The 15,792-nt window shown below is 36.7% G+C and overlaps 1 protein-coding gene across 8 annotated transcripts in view; it reads left to right on the top strand.

Annotated features, from left to right (window-relative positions):
- CASK (calcium/calmodulin dependent serine protein kinase) overlaps positions 1-15,792 on the top strand; it is a 396,439-nt gene that overhangs the window by 69,840 nt on the left and 310,807 nt on the right. For 4 of the 8 annotated variants that reach the window (XM_068532540.1, XM_068532538.1, XM_068532536.1 and 1 more), the window contains exon 2: positions 3,076-3,188. In XM_068532540.1, coding sequence (XP_068388641.1) covers positions 3,076-3,188 — 113 coding nt within the window. Of the gene's footprint in view, positions 1-3,075; positions 3,207-15,792 lie in introns of all 8 variants that reach the window. The other 4 variants (XM_068532539.1, XM_068532537.1, XM_068532535.1 and 1 more) reach the window with 1 other exon arrangement.

The following is a 15,792-nucleotide window of genomic DNA, read 5'->3' as shown; positions in this document are numbered from 1 at the left end:
GCTTTTTGGAACTTTCTAGAATTTTTTTTCATATATTTTCAATCCATGGTTGGCTGAATACACAGATGTGGAACCTGCAGATACAGAGGGCCAACTGTATTTACTTTTGGTATCATAATTGTTCAATTCCTAGACATGACCTTTCTTCACATTAATGAAAGCTAGAGGAGATTATTCTGTGTCTGCATAGAGACACAGCTACATTCTTTTCCAAACCTTAGGGAAGTAATAGCAAATATTCAATTGTAACATATTCTAGTTTAATTGACCTTTTACTTTAAAACTTAGTATTCTGAAAGCAGCCAACTGCCTTGAGTAGAACCTTGTGCCACAATCCCAGTCAATATTCAGTATTCTTAAAGAATTGGATAAAGAATATAGATTTTATCAAATCTGAAATGCCATCAATTATCTTATCATTCCAGTTTGATTAATACCCTGGCCAGAATTAGTGGAAATATGAGAAAGATAGTAGTTTATAATGATGGCTTACAACTACCTCTGTCAGTATTTTTCCCCCCCATAATTATTCAAGAATCGACTGTACTATAGACTAAAAATATAAGGATGAAATTTCAAGATTCAAAAAAAGAGTTTAGGCCAGACTGAAACCTAGGCCTCCTGAATTTTTGCTGTTCCTTAAACTGTCATTCAAGTATAATACAGAAGTTTTTACATACATTTTATTACACTCTCCTCCCCATTTTAAGATGGGAAAACAAGCCAGATTTTCTTATATCCTGTGTCTTTTTAGCATTTTGATGAAATAAATATAATCAAGTCCTGCTAAAATTATAGACACTATATAGTCATTTAAATTTTTATCAGTTTCCACTGAGTTTCCAGTTGATGGATTAAATCCCAAAAGAAGTTAAAAGATTTTTCAGTGTCTTTTTAGTGTACTAAATTTGGTTCACCTTTTCTAACCCCCTGGATGTCACTGAGAGACAGATCTTTGAAACTCTTTACTGATGACCTATCTTCAGGTCATCAATAGTTCAGAGATAAACTCATTTTCTTTGCCTCACATTATAAAAGTAGCCTAAAGAACCAAGGATTTGGTTCCTTTTTTTCATTCACAGACTTGAACACGTTTTTGGTGGTTTTTTTTGTATCAGTATTCCCTTTTTTTCTTGATTCTTCCTAGCTTTCTTCATTCTACTATTACTAAAAGGGTTGGGGGAGAAGCTATGTTTTCTTCCTCACCTTTGTTCGAACAGGAAAAAGTAAAGAATTGACTCTATTGACCAAAAATGATCCCACATACAGATCTTGGAAAGTATCCAAAAGGTGTAGTGAATTGAAGCATACTACACAAATGTATATATAAATAGAGTCCCAAGGGTTTAATGTGTGTACAAAAACCAATTACTCTAAACATTTCCTGAAATTGCTTGCTATTGTCAGGATAAGTAATCACAAGTTAAGACATCCAGATTGAGAATGAAAACATTTGTGGGAGTCCTGACTCACATTGTTATATTGTCTTCTCACAGAGAAAAGTCTTTGAACAGTTTTGAGTGATTATCAAAAAGGTCCTTTTCCTATAGAGTTCTGAAAGGTACGCTATTACCATTTCTTTTCCTTCCAGTTTAGCTTTGTTAGGTTGCTTGAAGAGAGAGATTTGAAACTGTAGTGTAACTGATGTCCTGATGATTGATGGTGGGATGAAATCAACTGATTCATATGATCTCAGAGAAATGTTTAAGTCTAGGTTAGATTATATTCGTTTGCCTGTCCTCTGAAAGAATAAAGACAAACTTACACTTTAAGGCAAAAGTATCATAAGTGTCCTACTGTAAATGAAGAACTTTTCTCTGTCTCCTGATTGACCACATGCATCCAGGTGTACTGTTTCTACCTGTAAAAACCAATGAGAGTGTTTTGTTTCCTGAGGAGGGGGGAAATACATACATGTATACATGTACATGTGTGTGTATTTAATAACTTAAACCATACTAGCCTTCAAATAAAATACTACAATATATTGCGATTGCATTCTACATTAATCAGTAGTTGATTCAAGCATGTTGGATTATCTTTAGTTCAGATACTTATTTGATAACTATTAATCACAAGGAACCGAGTGTGTATTTGTGTTTTTAATGCCTGGGACCTGGGACCGGGCATTGGTATTTTATCAGTCATCACAGTTGATTCAACTGTATGGTCAATATTGAGAGCCACCAATTTCAGTTGAGGCGAGGACTGGGTAAGAAAGTGACTGGACCACTGGTTTTGCTAGTAGAAATTACTTCCTTTCCTATGGCAGTTGAGAATAATGCTAATTTGAAGTTTGAGGAGGATGAAGGATTTCTCTGTGACTTCACGTGAGACTGTAGAGGTTGTTGGAAACTAAATCATGCAGGGCTTTCTCTTTGTCAAGTGCCTATTTAAGTCTTCTGCCCAGATTTCCTTGTGGTATATTTTCTTATTTAAGAATTATTTATGTATTTTGGTTTTTGACTAAATAGATGTGTTGCAGATACCTTCTCTCTGGGATTTTAAGCAGAAACATAATATCAGATTTTCATTTTTAAAACATCACTGCAAGAATGAATGGGAGAAACAAGTTTTCAGTGGTCCTAGTAGAAATCGGTAGTGGTTTAGACTACAGTATGAGTCATGCAGAGAAGTGTACAGGGTTAAGAGATATTTGAGATAAACTCAGTAGGACTTGTTAGTGAAGATTAGATAAGTGATGGCTAAGATGAGAGAATGATTTAAGTTTCTGGTTCAAAAGGTAAAAGTTGTATACACTACCACTGTGAACTATTATTTTGTTTAAGATGCTGATAATATATAGAGAAAATTACAGAGATTATTTGCCTTGAATATAAGAACACTATCTCAAATTTTTAAGTGATTTTGAAAGTAAATTTGTTTCTTATTTTTCTGGTTTATCAACTTCAAATAAATAATTACCTCATGAATTATAGAAAAATGTGTTCAAAACTATATTAAATTCTATTTTGAAAGCTATGGCTATAGTAGACAATGAAATATGAATAAACTGTTGAAGGAAATAGAAACTTAAGAAAATCAACAAATTAAACTTGGATTTTTTTTTTTTAGGGGTCCCTTCAGTGTTGTACGACGATGCATCAACAGAGAAACTGGGCAACAATTTGCTGTAAAAATTGTTGATGTAGCCAAGTTCACATCCAGTCCAGGGTTAAGTACAGAAGGTAAGAGATGGATTTCAAGTAAGTTATTTGATGTCTGGCTTTATTTCATTTCCAATCCATCTATCAACTTAACCTTCATCTGGGGGTGGGGAAGCAGAGGGTGTAATGTAGTGGGAAGTGGGTGGAGACAGTTTAAATTCCATTCTAGTTTGTCAGATTTCTAGAACATAGTATTTGAAAGATAGCTAGATTTGATTAACAGTGTTATGAAGTCATCTAGGATTGCTATTGGCCTATGTTTTTTGAATAGAAAGGAAGTAAAATCTGAAAATATATTTTTTAGGATCTAACTTGTAGTCCTATAGTATAGAACATGGGATGGGAAGGGTGAGAAGGGAAATAATGGCACAAATATAATCATTGCAGATTCAAAAGAAACTAAGATGAGTTCCCTTCAAGTCCATAACTTATTACCCTTAGGATTGTGATCTAATAGAACTAAAAGACTAATATATCACATATTGCTTAAGTCACTTATGGTGTATATGTGTAAATTTGAAAGAACAGTACTGCTAGGACTTGCAGGACTCAAAATTTTGTTTCAAGACATTGATATGGCTAATCATATTTATGTATAAATATTTATAAACAGTACAGAAGCATTTTAAAAGCTTTTTTTGTTTGTTTGTTTTTTGCTGTTTTAAGCCATAGTTTCATGTAGCCATGATTCACATATGGTCGCACTTCAGATGGCACAATTATTATTTTAACGTTTCTAATTAGCCTGTCTTCTGTCTTTAGACTTTTTCGCAGTCCAGTAAAAGACGTATCCTTCTTAAGTCCTTTCCTTCTTAATCCCAAGAGCAATGCAGTTAATAGTTTAAATTGGAAAAGCTAAGGCAGAGTAGCCTATTTATATTTTATCCAGTTATCTTACTTTAAGAAGTAGAAGCCCAGATACTGTGAGCTCCAAGTTAATCTATTCCTGCAGATCCTTTTTCAGGATCATTACTTTTAAATACTTTTTTGAAACCTTCTAAATTATTATTATCCATATACTGAATGTAGAAGATTCGTAGAAGTTGTTACAAAGAATCAATAACTGATTTTTTTTTTTTAGTGCTTTAATCTTTCAATTCTTAAGGTAAGATTTAGGGATTTTATATCTTACAGTTTCATATTTTGGAATTGGCTATTATTAATTTTGAATACAAATTATTTTATAAATTTAGCAGAATTTAAACTTCACTTCTAATCAGGTTTTACCACTATATTATGTTTCCTAAAACTTTTGAACTGCATTTAAGTTTAATATACTGTATTTGATTTTCTATACCTCAGTTGTCAACTAATTTTAACAAAAAACTTTCTGAGTACTTAGGTAATTTTGTATAAACCTAGTTCATTAAACATACAGATGTGTTGAATCTTTATTTCTCTTAAATGTTTTAATACTGTTGATGAATTTAGTAAGATTCCAGTTTAAAATCACAAGTCTAAATCAATTACTCAGTATACCTATATTATGTTGATTTTGTTTATCAGTATACCTAATTCTGAATCTACAGACTAAAGACGTTTTTTATGGAGACAGTTAATTACTTTCTAAGTTGTCTGAGGTTCTTTCTTTTTTTTAAAAAAATAAATTTATGTATTTATTTATTTATTTATGGCTGAGTTGGGTCTTTGTTCCTGCGCGCGGGCTTTCTCTAGTTGTGGTGAGTGGGGGCTACTCTTCATTGCGGTGCGCGGGCTTCTCACTGCGGTGGCTCCTTTGTTGTGGAGCACGGGTTCTAGGCGTGCAGGCTTCAGTAGTTGTGGCGCACAGGTGTAGTTGCTCTGCGGCATGTGGGATCTTCCCGGACCAGGGCTCGAGCCCGTGTCCCCTGCATTGGCAGGAGGATTCTTAACCATTGCGCCACCAGGGAAGCCCTTGGCTGAGGTTCTTTATTGACAGATTTCTTCAGCAAGGAATCTCTCTAGCTATAGACCCAGACGGCCAGCCTGAATCTCTTTTGTTGTCATGTAGCCAGGGAGTCAAACACCAAACTTAAAAAGATGGGGTTGGCGTATCATGCATGTCTCTGAGGTTAAGTCTTCTGAAGTTCACTCATTTGTCACTTTGGCATTGCTTTGAGTATACAAATGTCTTCAAGTCCTTTTCTGAAGACAAGGCTAGGGCATTTCATTGATCTTATATGGTAGGGTCACAACCTATAGATATTAAATGATATCCAATTGAATTCTGCATATTACTCATGACTTTATCTGGTTTTGATAAGGGTTTGATGTTATTCAAATGAAAATGTGCAATTGTTCCTTTATATTTATGGCACCAAAATGTAGTTTTCCCTTCTTCTTTAGCACAATGACACTCGCAATGATTAAGAAACAGAATAAAAATTTCAACTCCACCCCACACCAACTATTTTTCCTTTTGAAAAAAAATTTGCAGTGGAGTTCCTATACACACTATTGCTTATTTTCACACTAGCTTATTTTATTTTAACTTGCACACATTTTATTGTAAGATATATAATAAATAATGTTATTTATTTTATATTATAAAACCTCATTGAACAGTATCCTCCACCCCCAACTTCTTTCAACATTTTTCTTTTTTTTTTTTAACATCTTTATTGGAGTATAATTGCTTTACAATAGTGTGTTAGTTTCTGCTTTATTACAAAGTGAATCAGTTATACGTATACATATGTTCCCATATATCTTCCCTCTTGCATCTCCCTCCCTCCCACCCTCCCTATCCCACCCCTCTAGGTGGTCACAAAGCACAGAGCTGATCTCCCTGTGCTATGTGGTTGCTTCCCATTAGCTATCAGTTTTACGTTTGGTAGTGTATATATGTCCATGCCACTCTCTCACTTTGTCACAGCTTACCCTTCCCCCTCCCCATATCCTCAAGTCCATTCTCTAGTAGGTCTGTGTCTTTATTCCCGTCTTGCCACTAGGTTCTTCATGACCTTTTTTTTTTTGCTTAGATTCCATATATATGTGTTAGCATACTGTATTTGTTTTTCTCTTTCTGAGTTACTTCACTCAGTATGACAGACTCTAACTCCATCCACCTCACTACAAATAACTCAATTTTGTTTCTTTTTATGGCTGAGTAATATTCCATTGTATATGTGTGCCACATCTTCTTTATCCATTCATCCGATGATGGACACTTGGGTTGCTTCCATGTCCTGGCTATTGTAAATAGTGCTGCAATGAACATTGTGGTCCACGTCTCTTTTTGAATTATGGTTTTCTCAGGGTATGTGCCCAGTAGTGGGATTGCTGGGTCATAGGGTAGTTCTATTTTTAGTTTTTTAAGGAACCTCCATACTGTTCTCCATAGTGGCTGTATCAATTTACATTCCCAATAACAGTGCAAGAGGGTTCCCTTTTCTCCACACCCTCTCCAGCATTTATTGTTTCTAGATATTTTGATGATGGCCATTCTGACTGGTGTGAGGTGATACCTCATTGTAATTTTGATTTGCATTTCTCTAATGATTAGTGATGTTGAGCATCCTTTCATGTGTTTGTTGGCAATCTGTATATCTTCTCTGGAGAAATGTCTATTTAGGTCTTCTGCCCGTTTTTGGATTGGGTTGTTTGTTTTTTTGTTATTGAGCTGCATGAGCTGCTTGTAAATCTTGGAGATTAATCCTTTGTCAGTTGCTTCATTTGCAAATATTTTCTCCCATTCTGAGGGTTGTCTTTTCGTCTTGTTTATGGTTTCCTTTGCTGTGCAAAAGCTTTTAAGTTTCATTAGGTCCCATTTGTTTATTTGTGTTTTTATTTCCATTTCTCTAGGAGCTGGGTCAAAAAGGATCTTGCTGTGATTTATGTCATAGAGTGTTCTGCCTATGTTTTCCTCTAAGAGTTTGATAGTGTCTGGCCTTACACTTAGGTCTTTAATCCATTTTGAGTTTATTTTTGTGCATGGTGTCAGGGAGTGTTCTAATTTCATACTTTTACATGTACCTGTCCAATTTTCCCAGCACCACTTATTGAAGAGGCTGTCTTTTCTCCACTGTATATGCTTGCCTCCTTTATCAAAGATAAGGTGACCATATGTGCGTGGGTTTATCTCTGGGCTTTCTATCCTGTTCCATTGATCTATATTTCTGTTTTTGTGCCAGTAACAAACTGTCTTGATTACTGTAGCTTTGTAATATAGTCTGAAGTCAGGGAGCCTGATTCCTCCAGCTCCATTTTTCATTCTCAAGATTGCTTTGGCTATTCGGGGTCTTTTGTGTCTCCATACAAATTGTGAAATTTTTTGTTCTAGTTCTGTGAAAAATGCCTGTGGTAGTTTGATAGGGATTGCATTGAATCTGTAGATTGCTTTGGGTAGTAGAGTCATTTTCACAATGTTGATTCTTCCAATCCAAGAACATGGTATATCTCTCCATCTATTTGTATCATCTTTAATTTCTTTCATCAGTGTCCTATAATTTTCTGCATACAGGTCTTTTGTCTCCTTAGGTAGGTTTATTCCTAGATATTTTATTCTTTTTGTTGCAATGGTAAACGGGAGTGTTTTCTTAATTTCTCTTTCAGATTTTTCATCATTAGTGTATAGGAATGCAAGAGATTTCTGTGCATTAATTTTGTATCCTGCTACTCTACCAAATTCATTGATTAGCTCTAGTAGTTTTCTGGTAGCATCTTTAGGATTCTCTATGTATAGTATCATGTCATCTGCAAACAGTGACAGCTTTACTTCTTCTTTTCCGATTTGGATTCCTTTTATTTCTTTTTCTTCTCTGATTGCTGTGGCTAACACTTCCAAAACTATATTGAATAATAGTGGTGAGAGTGGGCAACCTTGTCTTGTTCCTGATCTTAGTGGAAATGGTTTCAGTTTTTCACCATTGAGGGTGATGTTGGCTGTGGATTTGTCATATATGGCCTTTATTATGTTGAGGAAAGTTCCCTCTATGCCTACTTTCTGCAGGGCTTTTATCATCAATGGGTGCTAAATTTTGTCAAATGCTTTCTCTGCATCTATTGAGATGATCATATGGTTTTTCTCCTTCAATGTGTTAATATGGTGTATCATGTTGATTGATTTGCGTATATTGAAGAATCCTTGCATTCCTGGGATAAACCCCACTTGATCATGATGTATGATCCTTTTAATGTGCTGTTGGATTCTGTTTGCCAGTATTTTGTTGAGGATTTTTGCATCTATGTTCATCAGTGATATTGGCCTGTAGTTTTCTTTCTTTGTGACATCTTTGTCTGGTTTTGGTATCAGGGTGATGGTGGCCTCGTAGAATGAGTTGGGGAGTGTTCCTCCCTCTGCTATATTTTGGAAGAGTTTGAGAAGGATAGGTGTTAGCTCTTCTCTCAGTGTTTGATTGAATGCACCTGTGAAGCCATCTGGTCCTGGGTTTTTGTTTGTTGGAAGATTTTTAATCACAATTTCAATTTCAGTGCTTGTGATTGGTCTGTTCATATTTTCTATTTCTTTCTGGTTCAGTCTCGGAAGGTTGTGCATTTCTAAGAATTTGTCCATTTCTTCCAGATTGTCCATTTTATTGGTATATAGTTGCTTATAGAAATCTCTCATGATCCTTTGTATTTCTGCAGTGTCAGTTGTTATTTCTCCTTTTTCATTTCTAATTTTATTGATTTGAGTCTTCTCCCTGTTTTTCTTGATGAGTCTGGCTAATGGTTTATCAATTTTGTTTATCTTCTCAAAGAACCAGCTTTTAGTTTTATTGATCTTTGCTATTGTTTCCTTCATTTCTTTTTCATTTATTTCTGATCTGATCTTTATGATTTCTTTCCTTCTGCTAACTTTGGGGTTTTTTTGTTCTTCTTTCTCTAGTTGCTTTAGGTACAAGGTTAGGTTGTTTATTTGAGATGTTTCCTGTTTCTTAAGGTAGGATTGTATTGCTATAAGCTTCCCTCTTAGAACTGCTTTTGCTGCATCCCATAGGTTTTGGGTCATTGTGTCTCCATTGTCATTTGTTTCTAGGTATTTTTTGATTTCCCCTTTGGTTTCTTCAGTGATCAGTTCATTATTAATTAGTGTATTGTTTAGCCTCCATGTGTTTGTATTTTTTTACAGATCTTTTCCTGTAATTGATATCTAGTCTCATAGCGTTGTGGTCAGAAAAGATACTTGATACGTTTTCAATTTTCTTAAATTTACCAAGGCTTGATTTGTGACCCAAGATATGATCTATCCTGGAGAATGTTCCATGAGCACTTGAGAAAAATGTGTATTCTGTTGTTTTTGGGTGGAATGTTGTATAAATATCAAGTCCATCTTGTTTAATATATCATTTAAAGCCTGTGTTTCCTTATTTATTTTCATTTTGGATGATCTGTCCATTGGTGAAAGTGGGGTGTTAAAGTCCCCTACTATGATTGTGTTGCTGTCGATTTCCCCTTTTATGGCTGTTAGTATTTGCCTTATGTATTGAGGTGCTCCTATGTTGGGCACATAAATATTTACAATTGTTATATCTTCTTCTTGGATCGATCCCTTGATCATTATGTAGTGTTCTTCTTTGTCTCTTGTAATAGTCTTTATTCTAAAGTCTATTTTGTCTGATATGAGAATTGCTACTCCAGCTTTCTTTTGATTTCCATTTGCATGGAATATCTTTTTCCATCCCCTCACTTTCAGTCTGTATGTGTCCCTAGGTCTGAAGTGGGTCTCTTGTAGACAGCATATATACGGGTCTTGTTTTTGTATCCATTTAGCCAGTGTGTGTCTTTTGGTGGGAGCATTTAATCCATTTACATTTAAGGTAATTATCGATATGTATGTTCCTATTCCCATTTTCTTAAATGTTTTGGGTTTGTTATTGTAGGTGTTTTCCTTCTCTTGTGTTTCTTGCCTAGAGAAGTTCCTTTAGCATTTGTTGTAAAGCTGGTTTGGTGGTGCTGAACTCTCTCAGCTTTTGCTTGTCTGTAAAGGTTTTAATTTCTCCATCACATCTGAATGAGATCCTTGCTGGGTAGAGTAATCTTGGTTGTAGGTTTTTCTCCTTCATCACTTTAAATATGTCCTGCCATTCCCTTCTGGCTTGCAGAGTTTCTGCTGAAAGATCAGCTGTTAACCTTATGGGGATTCCCTTGTGTGTTATTTGTTGTTTTTCCCTTGCTGCTTTTAATATGTTTTCTTTATATTTAGTTTTTGATAGTTTGATTAATATGTGTCTTGGTGTGTTTCTCCTTGGATTTATCCTGTATGGGACTCTCTGTGCTTCCAGGACTTGATTAACTATTTCCTTTCCTATATTAGGAAAGTTTTCAACTATAATCTCTTCAAATATTTTCTCAGTCCCTTTCTTTTTCTCTTCTTCTTCTGCGACCCCTATAATTCGAGTGTTGGTGCATTTAATGTTGTCCCAGAGGTCTCTGAGACTGTCCTCAGTTCTTTTCATTCTTTTTTCTTTATTCTGCTCTGCAGTTGTTATTTCCACTATTTTATCTTCCAGGTCACTTATCCGTTCTTCTGCCTCAGTTATTCTGCTATTGATCCCTTCTAGAGAATTTTTAATTTCATTTTTTGTGTTGTTCATCATTGCTTGTTTCCTCTTTAGTTCTTCTAGATCCTTGTTAAATGTTTCTTGCATTTTGTCTATTCTATTTCCAAGATTTTGGATCATCCTTACTATCATTATTCTGAATTCTTTTTCAGGTAGACTGCCTATTTCCTCTTCATTTGTTAGGTCTGGTGTGTTTTTACCTTGCTCCTTCATCTGCTGTGTGTTTTTCTGTCTTCTCATTTTGCTTATCTTACTGTGTTTGGGGTCTCCTTTTTGCAGGCTGCAGGTTCGTAGTTCCTGTTCTTTTTGGTGTCTGCCCCCAGTGGCTAAGGTTGGTTCAGTGGGTTGTGTAGGCTTCCTGGTGGAGGGGACTAGTGCCTGTGTTTTGGTGGATGAGGCTGGATCTTGTCTTTCTGGTGGGCAGGTCCACGTCTGGTGGTGTGTTTTGGGGTGTCTGTGAACTTATTATCATTTTAGGCAGCCTCTCTGCTAATGGGTGGGGTTGTGTTCCTGTCTTGCTAGTTGTTTGGCATAGGGTGTCCAGCACTGTAGCTTGCTGGTCGTTGAGTGAAGCTGGGTCTTGATGTTGAGATGGAGATCTCTGGGAGATTTTCACTGTTTGGTATTACGTGGAGCTGGGAGGTCTCTTGTGGACCAGTGACCTGAAGTTGGCTCTCCCACCTCAGAGGCACAGCCCTGCTGCCTGGCTGGAGCACCGAGAGCCTTTCATCCACACGGCTCGGAATAAAAGGGAGAAAAAATAGAAAGGAAGAAAGAAAGAGGATAAAATAAAATAAAGTAAGATAAAATAAGATAAAGTTATTAAAATAAAAAATAAAAAATAGTTATTAAGAAAAAAATGTTTTTAAAGTAAAAAAAAAAAAAAAAACGGACGGACAGAACCCTAGGACAAATGGGGGAAGTAAAGCTATACAGACAAAATCTCACACGGAAGCATACACATACACACTCACAAAAAGAGGAAAAGGGGAAAAAATAATATATCTTGCTACCAAAGTCCACATCCTCAATTTGGGATAATTCGTTGTCTATTCAGGTATTCCACAGATGCAGGTGCATCAAGTTGAATGCGCAGCTTTAATCTGCTGCTTTGAGGCTGCTGGGAGAAATTTCCCTTTCTCTTCTTTGTTCACACAGCTCCCGGGGTTCTGCTTTGGATTTGGCCCCGCCTCTGCACGTAGGTCGCCTGAGGGCGTCTGTTCTTCACTCAGACAGGACGGGGTTAAAGGAGCAGCTGCTTTGGGGGCTCTGGCTTGCTCAGGCCGGGGGGGAGGGAGGGATACGGATGCGGGGCGAGCCTGCGGCGGCAGAGGCCAGCATGACATTGCACCAGCCTGATGCGTGCCGTGCATCCTCCCGGGGAAGTTGTCCCTGGATCACTGGACCCTGGCAGTGGCGGGCTGCACAGGCTCCTGGGAGGGGTGGTGTGGAGAGTGACCTGTGCTTGCACACAGGCTTCTTGGTGGTTGCAGCAGCAGCCTTAGCGTCTCATGCCCGTTTCTGGGGTCCGTGCTGGTAGCCGCGGCTCGCGCCCGTCTCTGGAGCTCCTTTAAGCAGCATTCTTAATCCCCTCTCCTCATGTACCAGGAAACAAAGAGGGAAGAAAAAGTCTCTTGCCTCTTAGGCAGGTCCAGACCTTTTCCTGGACTCCCTCCCGGCTAGCTGTGGTGCACTAACCCCTTCAGGCTGTGTTCACGCCACCAACCCCAGTCCTCTCCCTGCGATCCCACGGAATCTCGAGCCTCAGCTCCCAGCCCCCGCCCGCCCCGGCGGGTGAGCAGACAAGCCTCTCGGGCTGGTGAGTGCTGGTCGGCACCGCTCCTCTGTGCGGGAATCTCTCCTCTTTGCCCTCCGCACCCCTGTTGCTGCGCTCTCCTCCGTGGCTCCGAAGCTTCCCCCCTCCACAACCTGCAGTCTCCGCCCGTGAAGGGGCTTCCCTGTGTGTGGAAACCTTTCCTCCTTCACAGCTCACTCCCACTGGTGCAGGTCCTGTCCCTATCCTTTTGTCTCTGTGTTTTCTTTTTTCTTTTGCCCTACCCAGGTATGTGGAGAGTTTCTTGCCTTTTGGGAGGTCTGAGGTCTTCTGCCAGCGTTCAGTGTGTGTTCTATAGGAGCAGTTCCACCTGTAGATGTATTTCTGATGTATCTGTGGGGAGGAAGGTGATCTCCACTTCTTACTCTTCCGCCATCTTCTCCCTCAACATTTTTCCCAAACATGTTTGCCCTTCCAGTCCATTTACAAATTGTTAGTGTCCAAAAATGACCTTATTCATGGCTAAGGGTACGAGATGTTGTATTAAGAAGAAACATATTTTGAAGTGAAATTTGAAGTACAATAAAAAGGAATCTATAAGTTTAAACAAAAGTACCTAGAAATATCTACATTTACCATTATATTCTCTTCTTTTTTAAAAATTAATTTATTTAGTTGCGCTGGGTCTTAGTTGCGGCAGGTGGGCTCCTTAGTTGTGGCTCGACGGCTCCTTAGTTGCAGCTCACTGTCTCCTTAGTTGCAGCACATGGGCTCCTTAGTTGTGGCACGCGGGCTCCTTAGTTGCAGCATGGGGGCTCCTTAGTTGTGGCATGCGAACTCTTAGTTGCGGCATGCGTGTGGGATCTAGTTCCCTGACCAGAAATCGAACCTGGGCCTCCTGCATTGGGAGCACAGAGTTTTAATCACTGCACCACCAGGGAATGCCCTATATTCTCTTCTAATTAAGCCTGTCTCTCAAGCAACGGATAATTTAAAATCTATTTTATTCTTTGTGTTTTCTTCTTTATTTTATTTTTGTCTTTTTGGTTTATTTGATGTTTGTCATTGCGTTAGTATTTTTTCTTGTTAGTACATTTGTATTCAAATATATTATTGAATAAAATAGGTTTCGTAAAGTGTCATTTGGGAAACTAAAGTAAGCTATTTATTTGGATAGGTCATTATGATACAAAGAGAAGTAAAAAGAGCACCTATTTTAAAAAAATTTTTATTAGAATATAGGTGATTTACATTGTTGCATTAGTTTCTGCAAAAAGCGAAGTGTATCACTTATACCTATACATATTTTAGATTCTTTTCCCATATAGGTCATTACAGAGTATTGAGAAGAGTTCCCTGTGCTATACAGTAGGTCCTTATTAGTTATCTATTTTAAAAGCACCTATTCTCAAGAAACTTGCAGTTTAATAGCCCCAACCATTGTTTCTAATATTATTTTTATAAGAAAAAATATGTAATAAATTCTAAATATATAATTTACAAATTAGCTTTTGAAATGAAAAATGTATAGTAGTTAAAGACCAGTTATATATGTTTTAATATTTTACATTGTTATTGCTCTATTGAAGGTCAGATGTTGTAATTATTTGAATATCTGTTCTCTGTTTTCTCATTAAAATCATATTTTTTTTGTTCAATAGTGGTTCTTATAGGCTGTAGAGTATCCAAGAAACCCTTAAATTGTAAGCAGAATTATGCATATATGTTCATTTTCCAGAAAAAGAGTCTACAGTTTTTATTAGATTCCTAAAAAGGCATATTATTCCTAAATGGTTAAGAATTTATTCTTTCACATATATGAAAAAGTGAAGTTGACTCTTATGAACGTGAGATGAATAAGAAGTTTCTATTAAATGAAAGCTAGGTGAATTTCTTTTAGGATTGGAGGATATTTTCATCCTTAAATACACAGCCTCCATTAATGAAATTCCTTGATTATTATCTTAAAACCTTTAATTAATGGATATTTTATCTCTTACTCTGCTGAGCCATTAATTTAAAGTTGACTTTTTCGTTTTAAAAATAAGTATCAAAATTAATTCAAGCAAATTGTTATTAGGGAAATTTAAGGAATGTAAGATGTACAGAATTGGAAACTAAATTGACGGGAGTTCTGATATCTTGAAAGGACTCAATTCTTTATGGCTTAATTTAAAAAGTTCAAAAGTGGTGGTTTTTATTTTAGAATATTAAGTTGTCTTCTAGAAAGAATATAGATTGGGTTCCAGTTTGCATAGTCTCCAAGAATATCTCATGCAAAAAATCCCAGATAGCAGATGTTAGCAAAATTGGAGGACTAAGGGCCTTTGATAATGCTCATCTCTATAAAAACAAAGGGGAAACTGGCAAAAGTTGTCAAAATCAGCTTTTTCAAAACTCTGGAACAACACATACACAGAGCTTCTGAGCAAGGACTAAGCTAACCAAGCAGAGATAGTGGCCACATACAACAAAGGATACAGACTTTCCAGAATTAGTTCCAAAAAGTCAGTAAACAAATGAACAGGAACAATGATAACAAGAATAAGAACAAGAACAAGAACAACAAGAAAAACCCAGCAATGATAACAACAAACCCTGGAGGAGGGGAGATTCTTATTTCTGGAGTTGGCACATTACTTAAAACATCTAGTCTTCAACAAAAAATTATGAGTAATGCAAAGAAACAAATTATGGCTCATTAACAGGTGAAAAAGCAAGCATATCAAGATATACATAACTGAAGTCTCAGAAAGAGAGAAGAGAAAGGGACAGAAAGAATATTTGAAGATATAATGGCCCCACATTTCCCGAATCTTATGAAAAACATAAACCAGCACATCCAAGACGCTCAACAAATTCTAAGTACAATAAACTCAAAGATACATCATAATCTAACTGTCAAAAGCAACAGTGAGAGTATCTTGAAAAGAGCAAGAGAGAAGCAATTCATCATGTACAAGGTATCCTCAATAAGATTAACAGTGATTTCTCATCAGAAACCATCATGTCCAGGAAACATGAAATACCATATTCAAAATGATGAAAGAAAAAGATTGTCTACCAAGAATTCTATATCTAGCAAAACTATACCTCAAAAATGAAGGATACATTAAGACATTTCCAGATAAACAAAACTGAGAAAATTCATCACTAGCAAACCTGGCCTACAAGAAATAGTAAATGTAGTTCTTAAGGCTCAAAAGAAAACACTAGATAGTAACTAAAACCATGAGAAGAAGTAAAAGAGCACAGTAAAGGTAACTACATATGTAAATATAAAAGGCAGTGTAAATATTTTTTGATTATAACTTTTTCCCTCCTGATTTAATCGAGAACCACATGAAGTAATAATTATAAATCTATG

This window comes from Eschrichtius robustus, chromosome X (genome assembly GCF_028021215.1).
Source record: "Eschrichtius robustus isolate mEscRob2 chromosome X, mEscRob2.pri, whole genome shotgun sequence".
Lineage (NCBI taxonomy): Eukaryota > Metazoa > Chordata > Mammalia > Artiodactyla > Eschrichtiidae > Eschrichtius > Eschrichtius robustus.
The sequence above is the reverse complement of the archived record's forward strand: the minus strand, read 5'-3'. Positions and strand labels throughout refer to the sequence as shown.